Source organism: Penaeus monodon, chromosome 35 (assembly GCF_015228065.2).
Source record: "Penaeus monodon isolate SGIC_2016 chromosome 35, NSTDA_Pmon_1, whole genome shotgun sequence".
NCBI lineage: Eukaryota > Metazoa > Arthropoda > Malacostraca > Decapoda > Penaeidae > Penaeus > Penaeus monodon.
In genome coordinates, this window is record NC_051420.1 from 23,996,451 (window position 1) to 24,010,184 (window position 13,734).

General features: G+C 23.3%; 1 protein-coding gene across 8 annotated transcripts in view; it reads right to left on the reverse strand.

The window, feature by feature from the left end:
• Positions 1 to 512: 512 nt before the first annotated feature.
• Positions 513 to 13,734, reverse strand: part of LOC119595127 (putative protein kinase C delta type homolog) — a 33,830-nt gene continuing 20,608 nt past the window's right edge. For all 8 annotated transcript variants that reach the window (XM_037944290.1, XM_037944289.1, XM_037944293.1 and 5 more), the window contains one exon: positions 513 to 720. In XM_037944290.1, the coding sequence (XP_037800218.1) occupies positions 657 to 720 (64 nt within the window). In that variant the 3' untranslated portion in view covers positions 513 to 656. The remainder of the gene's footprint in view (positions 721 to 13,734) is intronic.

Sequence of the window (13,734 nt, forward strand, 5' to 3'; positions counted from 1 at the left end):
GAGGAGAGAGAGAGGGAGGAGAGGAGGGGAGAGGGAGGGAGGAGGAGAGGAGGGAGGAGAGAGAGAGAGAGAGAGAGAGAGAGAGAGAGAGAGGAGAGAGAGAGAGAGAGAGAGAGGGAGAGAGAGAGAGGAGAGAGGAGAAGAGGAGGAGAGAGAGAGAGAGAGAGAGAGAGAGAGAGAGAGAGAGAGAGAGAGAGAGAGAGAGAGAATGAATGAATTATCTGTTTCATAATTTTATTATGTAGATTATGACACTATGTAGGTAAAATATATATATGCATTCTAGCATATATTCATAGAGAACTATTTAAAAATAAATATGCTGACACTGTAAGTAGATCAGAAACTGTACTTACAAAGTACGTATAAACATAAATAGACTAAAGTTACCCACTACAAAACAAAAACACTGGAATACATTTCTGTAAAAAAGACTGCTTCACCTCTAAAATAGGAAACATGATTGAAGATCATACTAAACAAATAAGTCAGGAGGAGGATAAGAGTTGACCTTAATCATACATTTTATTTTATTTTTTTCTTATTTTATTTTTGAATCTGCATAGATCTGGCCATTAATATCCATACATAGGAATAGGTATTACTTCTGTGCAGAGAGTAAGGGAGCATTTGAGGGTGGAGCTCGGCTGCACAAATCACATGGCTTTTACCTTCTTCAACCAGGCTTTTCTCTCTTCTCTGGGATCCTTTATATACTCACTGGAAAAAATATAAATAAATGTGTAAATAAATAGCTTATTTATAAAACTAAGAAAAAATAACACTTCTTCATATAATGTACAGGCAGACACATCCACTCACAGATACACACATACCACATAATACACTAAAATAGTAAACAACATTAAACAGATATCAAGATTTCTGATATAGAAGTAGACTCAAGTTACCTCAGCGGTCCTCAGTCAGTGGCATCCAGTGGGGAAAAAATGTCAATATTTATTTCATTATCACAATTCTAAATTAAACTATGAAGGTATAAGCTGAAATGATATTTATGATAAAATAATAATAATTATAAAAATAATGATAATGAAAATAATAGTAATTATCATAAATAATAATAATAATAATAATAATAATAATAATAACAACAACAACAGTAACAATAATAATAATGATAATAATAATAATAATAATAATGATGATTATAATAATTATTATAACAATAATGATAATAATAAAAGTAAGAACGATGATTATTGTAGGAAGAATTTTTTTTTTTAATAATAATAATAATATGAATAATAGCAAAAGCAACAATAATAATTATAATAATGATGATAATGATAACAATAATGATGACGATAATGATAATAATAATGATGACAATATCATAATTTAGGAAAAATTCTATTCTTAGTAATAAAAACATAATTGAGATTTATACATTTCGTGGCTCTGAATAAAAGTATTATAACATTTATTAATTATAACTTGCAGTTCCTGGTTTATCTTAAAACTTCTATGTAATATCCCGGTACATGAATTATGTACTATCAGAATATACCTTCATTTTTTCTAAAATGTTTATCTTATATTACTGCTTAAAGTTTGCATTTCAGCTCAGCTTTCCAAGTCAAGAGCTGACTTCTATGCCATAATCTCCCCTATACAGATATATAGAGGGTATGGAGGCATGACAGAAAATCAGCCTTTTATCTCCAACTCTTGATTCAGATGCATACTGCATATATAATTACTGCTAACTACTGTAAGAAAAAAATGTGCAAAAAGTACCTATACCACTGCTACAAAAATATTTATGAACAGTACTTGTTTCTTAATAAACCTACATGATACACTATGCACATTTTTGGTAATATAAATAGCATATTAAAGCACTCATGGCTTACAGTCTATGAGGGAATTCCAAACCAAATACCTACAGTACTGTGGCAGAGATGATTGAATTTCACACAATAATTAATGTCAGCAAACTCATTTCTACCTTCAACCATTTAACTGTGGATAAAGCTACATTCTTCCCCTCTACAGATTTATCACTGATAAAACCAATATTTAGTCCTTTCATCCCTTGTCATACTTGAGAAGCCATTTTATTGGGATAATTTGGGTAGCATATTGATCAATCTACGTTGACACACTGAAATTATACACTCACTGAAAAAAGGCTTATACCTGTAGCTCTTAAACTTTTATCAGTAATGCCACCCTAAACATAGTCTTTTCTGCAGATTTCATTTCTTTAACTGCCTCCTTGCCTCACATGAATTTACCTTTCAGCATAGTAAATTTTGCTTGTTTCATGGATTTTTACTTCTTAAAATGCACATGCCTAAAAGACAAATTTAAAACTCAACAAAAGAATGAAAGTAACCTAAAACTTTTAAAATATGCATAAGATAGATTATGATGAACACTGGTAACTAAATAAGGCAAGCATAACAAAAAATAAATAGACCTATGTAAATTCTTTTGTGAAATGGGGTTATGTGTACACAGTTAACTAGATCTTTGTAACTTTTTTTTAGCATTATTTCATTTTGGAATCTTTTCAGCACCCATAGCTGCTGCCTATAGCACCAAAAGGTGTCATGGCATCCAGACTGGGAACAACTAGCTTATATACTATAATGTAAGTCTGTAACTGAAGATCTCATTTGCATAAATATATATGATGAATGTGTATATCTCCATCTTATCCCTGGGCACACCTGGTTCACATAAATCTAATACATGATTCATATGAATTACTCTATAGCACAATATTAAATTTCTTATGTTATAAGGATACACTTAGGGTTTCACCTCTAGGATAAGTAATTGTATCATTGCATACCCAGAAGTAACTTCAGGCAAACTGCAGGTAGAAGCATTAATGTAAGGCAATGCATCATCCCATAGGATGATGCATTGATTTATTGATAAGACACTTCTGATGCATAATTTGTGGTTGTTTTTAATGAATAAAATGATATGAAAAAGAGACTAATCTCATAGAAGGCAATAATCTTTAGACAAAGATGTTCATTCTGCTTAAAGTTCAATAGTTATATCTATATATTATGGAAGTATCATCAGAACATTAGAGACAAGAAAATATGAAATAAGATAAAAGTTTCCTATCCTATATTTGCACTTCCCCCCAATCCCTTGCTCGATGCTGTCGTGGGAGGGCTTCAGAGATGGAGACTGAGCCCCAGTGTAGAGGATCACCTCTGCCTTGGACCTCAGGCATTGCTCAGCTGGACCTCAGGCATTGCTCAGCTGGACCTCAGGCATTGCTCAACAAATTTTGCATAGTCTTTTCTTCTTCCCTTTACTTTTTCCTCTCTTCTTCATCCCCTTCTTCTGTCCACTTACCCTAATTGTCAACTAACTTTTGTCCTTTTCATCACAATACTTTAGCATAATGCTATATACTTGGGATGTTCTCCACTAAGCCCCTCCCTTTCACTGTATTTTTGATACACCACTAACTATCTTCGATGTTGATACAGCAGAAGTTTTTCAATAAATAAATAAATATATTTGCACTTTCTAAACCTACATTTGAATAGCAATACAAAAATATGTTAGAGAATAAAATTGAAGGGAAATTACAGTGATTCTTTTAACAAACATAATGCTTGTTCAACTTATCTTTTAACAAAAGGAGAATAGTCCCCATTGTCATTAACATTAAAAGAGATCGCCAGCAAAATATTTGTAAATGGTTTTGATACTATCACTGTCATTCTCAGTGATTTAAAAAATGTAATTTTTCATAATGCAAGTTTATTGATTTTAGAAACAAAATTAGGCATTTCTCATTAAATATTATATACTGTTATAACTTTACACCCATGCATAAGTTCTTAGATTCGAATTATACATTGACATCATTTGATTACTAACCCACTGTTGATGTTTAAGACAACAGCAATAGTTCTTAAGAATAAAAAAAATTATTTACTTGACATAGTTCCTGCTTCAACTTTCTTTACAGTAAAATCCCAATAACAAATAAGTAATCAGAAAAAAGAGCACTATAAAATGGAAAGCCAAATCTTCTTTTAAGGAATATCTACTTATGTGGTTTATATGTAATTCATTATATCCAAACCTATATCATCCTTGCACAAGTTTTTAAAACTTTATTATTTCAAGGTGAGAAAAATATGTTAAGAACCACTGTTAAAAGTAACACAACTATATTTTCAGCAAGTGATGAACTGTCAGCTTGTCCAGAGACTGGAAATAAACACAACAATTATTCATTAGTGTTTCAATTATAGATTTAGGTCAGATTTGAATGATTTGCAGATTTGTAAAACCATCATAAACATTTCTTCATCAGGCTGATCTACACATGCCAAAAGCAACATTTAAAAATACATATGCTCATTATGATTCCCTCTTAGAGGTTAAAATTCCATTAACTAATCACACAAATGTGTCATCTGTTGGTAATCACCCCAAAATATTCTGTTATTCAGGAGATAAAACTAGAGAAAACGCAAAGAGAATAAAATATCAGAGAAACCTATTATTCTATAGGTGCTCTCCAAGGTAAGGCTAATAGTGCATTCACTATCTGAAAATGGACTTCATCTTTGCTGCATCTTCTGACCCTCATAATCCTCTACACTGATTGCAGGCAACAACAACTCCATCATATCTGTAGATATCGGAGCATCAGGCACAGAAGATAATCCAAGTCTCTTTGCAGATAACTCCACTTTAGGTTTAGCTTTGTTAAAGCCAAATGAAACAGATCTTGTAACTTTTGGTAAGCATCTGATCCTCTTCCTCAGGTCTTCAGCAGACCCAAAAGATAGATGCCATTTTCCATTTTCAATCAATTTTGATGAAGCTGAGGAAGAGTCATGATTATGGCCCTCACTTTCCTCCTCCTCTGTGCCATGAGGAAGGTGCTCATTAATGGTTGGCAGTGGTGAGGATGAAGTGCCAAAGGAATAAGGGTTTTGGCCAGGGTTATGAGGGGTGCTTTGTGTACAGCTTCCCCTCCCTGACTTTCCAAAAGCCAAGACATCCACGCTGCATGCAATTAGGAGACAGAAAGCAGAATACATATTAGTGATGAGCCCTACTTAACATAACTTATGGTAGGACTCTCTTAATATGTACTGTAGCTTCTTTTATTCTAATTAGGTGTACATCTTTACAAAATTCCACTATCCAAATGTATATGGAAAAAAATAAGATTAACGATTCACAAATAAAATCACTTTGTGTTGTGATGGTGACAAGACACATGCAAACATAACTTATGGTAGGACTCTCTTATTACATACTGTAGCTTCTTTTATTCTAATTAGGTATACATCTTTACAAAACTGCACTATCCAAATGTATACGAGAAAAAAATTAATATTAATGATTCACAAATAAAATCACTTCATGTTGTGATGGTGACAAGACACATGCAGACACTAGAAATAAATTATATTTTTCATTTTGGATTTTGCTACACATAAATGTGTAAATATCAACTAGGTTATACCTGTAACATGAATAACATGCTACTCTTTGTAATCTGAAACAAAGTAGTAAATCAGCCAAAGGACAGGGCAAAAATAACACTTGCATACTCCTACCCTAAGGGTATCCTATATCTAAGCAAGGGAATGTTCCATGTGTTTACATTCACTTTTATAAAGCAACATAAAAACACAAGCAGTTACTGTGGTCAGTTTTTGGGAAACTGATGAAGTACAGATACTTTAGCTAGTATTCATTATTTCATACAAATAATTTGCAAACTACTCAATGCTCTTTTCAAGTTACAACTTAAAATTCTGAATATATGTCCCAGGTATAATTTTGATGTATGTATTAACCCCTATGATCCAGGTGATATGATCATCACACCAAGAAAAAAATTGGCTTAAGGGCTGAATGACATTTACATACCATCACAGAAAAATTTAGCTGCAGGCTGGGTTGATACGAGCATGCTATCATGAGGATTTCAAATGAAGGCTGGGTGATGGAATGACTCACTATGAGTGCACAAAGCTCTTGGATGGTGATTAGACTTAATGGGCATTTAGGAAGGGGCATTATTCCTATCAGTAAATGAGTGTGGAATGTACCATCCAAAAGCCATGACTGGAAGAGCTGCGGATCCAGGGAGGAGACCATTTCCATGCTCAAGATCCTATTCCTGTCTGCTGTGACCAGCAATACAGGTTGTTTTATACAAAATTAATTATTACAAAAATGATTTAAACATTAGAACAAATAATAACATGTTACTTATTGTTATTATCATTGCCCGAAGTTATGGACTGCTTAGAGATATATGTGAAAGGAATACAGTGAATTACCATCTGCATACAGTATATCAGGTGACAAATATAGATATTAGAAAATAGCATAAGATCAAAAAAACACTTCTCCAGAGAAAGGGATAATAACATTGCAATGGGGAGGCAAGGAGTCTTGATACCGCACATGAGTGTTTATGTGTTTATGCCCCACATCCATGTGAGTGGCCACTCAAGTAAGCCTAATGCCTGGGGAGTGAAGCACCCAGATCCAAAGGGTTAAAATTACAACTGCAAAAACTATGGTTTGTATTACAAATCCCTGTATAATACAAAAGTCGACTGAAACTGGCCAAATTTCTACTTGTGTGTCAGATAACTTTGTGTTTTTTGATTTGCAAAGGAAGTACACAGAAGATAAATTCCTTAGATTTATTGGTTCTATCATTTGTACATATTATTTGCCTTCTAAAAGATGGCTGTATGAAACTTAACCATTACAACTTAATGAAGTAAATCAGTCTAAAGTTTTTGGGTGTTATTTCCAGTTATTTATTTATCTATTTATTTATTTTTACTAACAGATGAAACTCTTCATAAAATAAGTTTAACTCATTCACAAAAGATTCAAATTTCACAGTTATACCCAAAGGGTGCAACAAGCAGATATTTCCACCAATGCAATTTTCTCCCTTAACTACCAATAACCTTATTTTCTTAAAAATACAAATTTTCTGTAAGTCACTTTACTTTGTGACAACCCAATATGTGGTGCCATTTTCAGGCTCAGCCACAGACAAATGGCACCAGTAGTTGGTAAATCTTCTCGGAATGTTGGGTGAGCACTGACATGTTGGTGATATATAGTGGCAAGGGTGGAGAAATGTGGGAGTAGTGTTGCAGAAATATTTGTTCTGTGTTGGAGTAGTATAGTCTAAAAATGATGGAGGAATGTTATTTGAAAAATTTGTCTTTATTTAAATTAATAACTGGATATGACCTAAAAATTATATTTACACATACCTGACAGGAATACTTGTACAGACAAAAATATTTAGCAAGCCAGTAAGTGATGCTGATAATTTCTGCAGAATTTTCAAAAACGAGACATGGTTACTACTTTCATAAATCTGAAGGAAATAATCAAAGATATGAAAAACCTGTTTAAGAAGACAAAACAAGTAACAAGAAAAAAAGAAGATATTCAAAAAAAAAATTTATGATATTTCACAAACACTCTCAAATATATCTTTGCAGAACAAGAATCAGAAAAAAGTTTACTTATAGACGATAATGTTTAACTAAAAAGCAGGAAATATTCATTCCATTTTTTTGTGTAACCTAACAACAAAATGAAAACCATGATAAAAATTAAAATAGCATTCAAGGATAACTTAGGATATAACACTTAAAACAGTGTAGTGATGAACACTATATGAATATATATGTATATATCTGTATATATGCATATACATTTATACAAATATATATAAATATAAATAAAATAATCCCTTTTGGGGAAAAAAAAAAAAATTTTTTTTTTTTTACCAAAAAAATTTTTTCCAAAAAAAAAAATTTTTTTTTTTTTTTTTTTTTGAAAAAAACCCTGGGGAAAAAAAAATTTTTTTTAAAAAAAAACTTGGGTGGGTTTTTCAAAAAGTTTAAAACTTTTTTTTGGTTTTTTTTTTGGGAAAAATTTTTTTTTTTCCCCAAAAAAAAAAAAAAAAAAAAAAAAAAAAAAAAAAAGTTAAAAAACAAAAAAAATAAAAAAATTTTTTTTAATTATTTTTTAAATTTTTTTAAAATTTGCTTTTTAAAAAAATGTAAAAATTAAATTTAAAATCTATAAAAACTTAAAAAATTTTTTTTAAAAAATATTTATTTTCTTTAAAATTTTTCAAAAATTTAAACTTTTATTTTAAAATAAATTATAAAATTTTTAAAACCTTTAAAAAGCCCCAAGAACAAAAAAAATTTTTTTCAAAAAAAAATTTTTAATATTTTAAAACACCCAAAATATTTTGCAAACAAAAAAAAAAGAAAATCTAAGCACAAAAGCGGGGGGAAAAACCAGGGGATAACAAAAATGAAAAAAAGATAAAAATTTTTTAATTTAAAAAAACAAAAACAATTTTTAACCATATACAAAATTTATTTAAAAAATTTATTTAAAATAATATTTTAATAATTTTAAAATTAAAAAAAATTTATATTAAATCAAAATTATAATATAAAATTAAAAAAAATAAAAAAAAAAAAATTTTTCCCCCAAAAAATTTTTTTCAAATTTAATTATTTTAAAACAAAAATAAAATATTTTATAACATAATTATAAAAAAATATTCTTTAAATTTTTTTTTAATTTAACATAAAAATTAAAAATACACCCCCGTTCTTAAATAAAAAAAAAATTTATATATATAATATTATATATTATAAACAAAACATTAAAAAATTTATATAATATAATTAAAAATATAATAATATATAAATATATAATAATAAAAATATAATATACACAAGAGAAAAGAAAAAAAAAATAAATAAAAAAAAAATTTTAAAAAAATTATTATAATTATGTATATCTTTTAATAAATTAGTCTATATATATAATCTATACTGTCATATTCATTGCATATTCATTATTACAAATATATAATATAATAATACCTAATTCATCATCTTATATATTTAATAACTATAACTATATATATATATATATATAGATTATATATATATGTATTATATAATATATCTATTTATTATATTTCAAAAATATTATATAGTTAATCTTACATATATAATTATTATACTCAATATAAAATAAAATACATCAATTTCTTGATCATACTATCTAAAAATAATTAACTACTATAAACCATTAATACATATATTAACAATAATAAAACCTAAATTTATCATCTCTATATATATATACATTTTTATATATATTATAATATGTATATTTCAAATATTATTATTTATATTATAATATATATAATTATATAAAATTATATATAATAATATATATATATAAATATATATATATATACAGATATAAACAAAATATAAAAACATATATAAAATATATATTTTATATATAGTTTATATTTTTTATAATATTTAATATATATATATATATTATATAGAAATATAATTATCATAAAAATCTTATATATATAATATTATATATATATATAATATTTTAAAATATATTATATTCTATATATAATTATAATTATATATTATATATATATATATATATATAATATATTATGATATACATATATATATATAATATATATATATATATATATATATATCTTATATATATAAAATATATTTTTAATATCATATATTAATATATATATATATTGCTCAATAATATAATATCATAAAATATTAGATATTAATAATATATAAAATATCTAAAACTAAAATATATCATATACTAATATATTTAATTTATATCTATATAATATATAATTATTTTATATTATAATCTATATATATATATAATTATTCTATTATCATTTTAGATTTTTATATTATATTATATTATATATTATATATAAAAGATATACATATACTATAAAACTATATATATATAAAATCTATATATATAATATATTATATACATATAATATATATATTAAAATAAAATATTTCAAAAACTAATTATAAAATATATTTTATATATATATATCATATATATAAATAATATAATTATATATATATATAAAATATATTATATATATATAATATATAAATCTCTTTTATATACCCTAATTCATATATTATTATTATATATATTATCTAATAAGTATATATAATATATAATATATAAAATGTATAAAATATATAACATATACATAATATATACATAGATTTTAATATATAGATAAAATTTTAAAATTAATTTTATATAATTTTAAATATATTTTTATATATATATCATAAATTTTTAAAAAATTATATATTCATATTAATAAAAATATATATATTAAAATATATATTTTAATATATTATTTATAATATTATATTTTTCTATATATATATATACTATATATTTTTATATATATTATTTTCTTTTATATATCTATATATTATAATATCTATATATTCTATTTAATTTAATTATCTATATATTATATATTATTTTAATATCATATTATAAAATCTATTATATAAAAAATAATATAAAAATATTATATATCTATATATATATATATTATATATTTCCTTATATATACATATATATTTAATATCTATATATATATATTTTTTAAAATAATATATTTATATATATATAAAAATTATATATATATTTTAAAATATATATTATCAAAAATCTATATATTCATATATATAAAAATTTTAATCTTCATATATAATCTATATATTTTAAATATATATATTCTATTTATATATATATCTAAAATATATATATTTTGATTATTATATATATTATATATATATATAATATTAATATAATATTATTAAAAATATATATGTATACTCTTTTATGTACTTCTATATTAAAAAATCTTTTTATATATTATATATAAAATAATATATAAAATATATATATATATATAGCTATATTATATTATATATATATATTATTTTTCATAATATCTATATATTATATTATATTATATATATCTATATATTTCTATTATGTATTATAGTATCTTATATATATATATGTTTTATATGTATATATATGTGTATATATATATTCTATATTAATTTATCTTATATTGTTCTTTGTTTTATTTATTTATTATCTATTTTATATATATTTTATTCTATAAAATGTACTTATATTATATAATTTTATCTATATATTTTTCTATTATATCTAATACTATATATATTTCTTCTTTAAATTATATTATTATACTGATTATTATATATATATTTATCATAATATATCTGATATATATATAATCTCTATATATATATATACTTATATATATCATTTATTAATATATATTTCTCATTATATATTATCATTACCCTTATCTTTATTCATCTTATATTATTGTATATCTATCATATATATTATTATATCTATCTATATATCTATCTTATGTCTAATATTCTATATATATCTTATATTAAAATTATATATATTCTATATTACTATTATATTTTATATATTGTTATTTATATACTTGTTCTTATATATTATATTATCTCTTTACATGTCTATATTAAATATATTACTAGATATATATTATATATATCTATTTTATATATCTTATTATTATACTATGTTATATTATTATATAATTATATATCATATCTTTTGTTACTCTCTTTCTGATATACTATATATATATTCTATATCTTATTATATTATATATATCAATATCTATATCTAATTATTATATATATATTTCTATATGATTCGTATATTATTATTGAATCTATCTATCTTTATCTATTATATATCATTCAAATTATCTCTCTTATATTATATTCTATATTATAATATATGTTCTATTTTTGATATATAATACGATTAAATTTATAATATACTATTATTGTTTATTAATATCAAATTCTATATATTTTTGATTCTATTATCTTCTTTTATTTATATCTATTAATATATATTATCTACTTTCTATCTATATAATTTCTCTATCTTCTATCTTTATCTATCTCTATATCTTTATCTTCTTTATTATATCTCTTATATTTTTTATTCATTTCATTCTTATCTGAATATTATTATTTATCTTTCTGCTATATTCTCTATTCTCTTCTTCTATTCATACTTTATTTTAAATCTATATTATGCATATATATCTTTAAATATTCTCAAATGATTTTCTATTATATTAATTTATCTATTTCTATCTAGATCTATTATTTATATAATGCTTATATCTATATATCTTCTTATTCTTTATTATATTTTTATAATTTTATTATTCTATTTTAATATATATATATCTATATATATATCTATATTATATATATATATATTATCAATATATCTATTCTCTATATATATATCTATCTATATTATATATTTATTATATATATCATCTCTATATATATTATATAGGCTATTCGTGTGTTTTCTTGTAATTCCTTCGTTGTTCTACTCCATCTGTTCGACATAAATTTCCAATATATATATATTATTATATTAATCTCTTTCTATAAATATCTTTATATATCATATATAATATAATATTAATATATCCAATTTTAAATATATGTATATATATACAATATATCTAATATATATTCTATATATATTTTTAATTTATATTAAAATCTCTATATATAAAAAAAACTGTTATATAATAGATGTTTTTCATATTATATATATCAAAATATATACCGAAAAATTTATGTAATAATATATTTCTGTATATATTTTATTTATGTTATATTTTATTTATTTTATTTATGCATATTAATATATTTTTTTATTGTAATTCTATATAAATTATATAATATTCTTATATTAATATATCTATATATAATATTATATATATATATAATATATATATCTAATAATTATATATATATTATTTTTTGTGTGTTTTTGTGTTTGTTTTTATTATTAGTGTGTGTTATGTGTGTGTGTGCATGTGGGGCGCGTGCGTGCGTTGTGGTGCGTGCGTATGTATGTATTATGTATGTATGTATTTTTAATTTTGCAAGCTCCCCATGCATATATATATAATTATATTGTATGTATATATTATTATATATATATTATTTTTTATATATATATATTATATTATTATTATATTTATATATCCTATATATATATATATATTTAATATTATATGTATATATATATCAAATTTATGATATCTATTATATGTTTACATATTATATAATTATATATTATATATATTATATATTTTTATATTTATATTTATATATATTTTTTATAAATGTATATGCTATATCAGATATAGACATATATATTAATAGTTTCATCATACACTTTTAAGGTTTTTTATATTAATTATCTTGAATCTATTTAATTTTTATTCATGGTTTTCATTTGTTTTTAGGTTACACAAAAAATGGAATGAATTTTCCCTCCCTTTTTAGTTAAACATTATCGGTCTTATAATACTTTTTTCTGATTCTTGTTTCAGATATATTTAGATTGTTTGAAATATCATAATTTTTTTTTGAATATCTTCTTTTTTTTGTTATTGTTTTGTCTTCTTAAAGGTTTTTCATTCTTTGATTATTTCCTTCAGATTTTGAATTTAGAAACCCATGTTCGTTTTTAAAAAATTCTGCAGAATTTCAGCATCACTTACTGCTTGCTAAATATTTTTGTCTTTTAAAGTATTCTTAGGTATTTTAAATATAATTTTTGTTATATCCGTTTATTTAAATAAGAAAAATTTTTTTCAATAACTTCCTCCATCATTTTAGACTATCTTTTCCAAACAGAACATTTTTTTTAAAAACCCCCCCCCCCCCC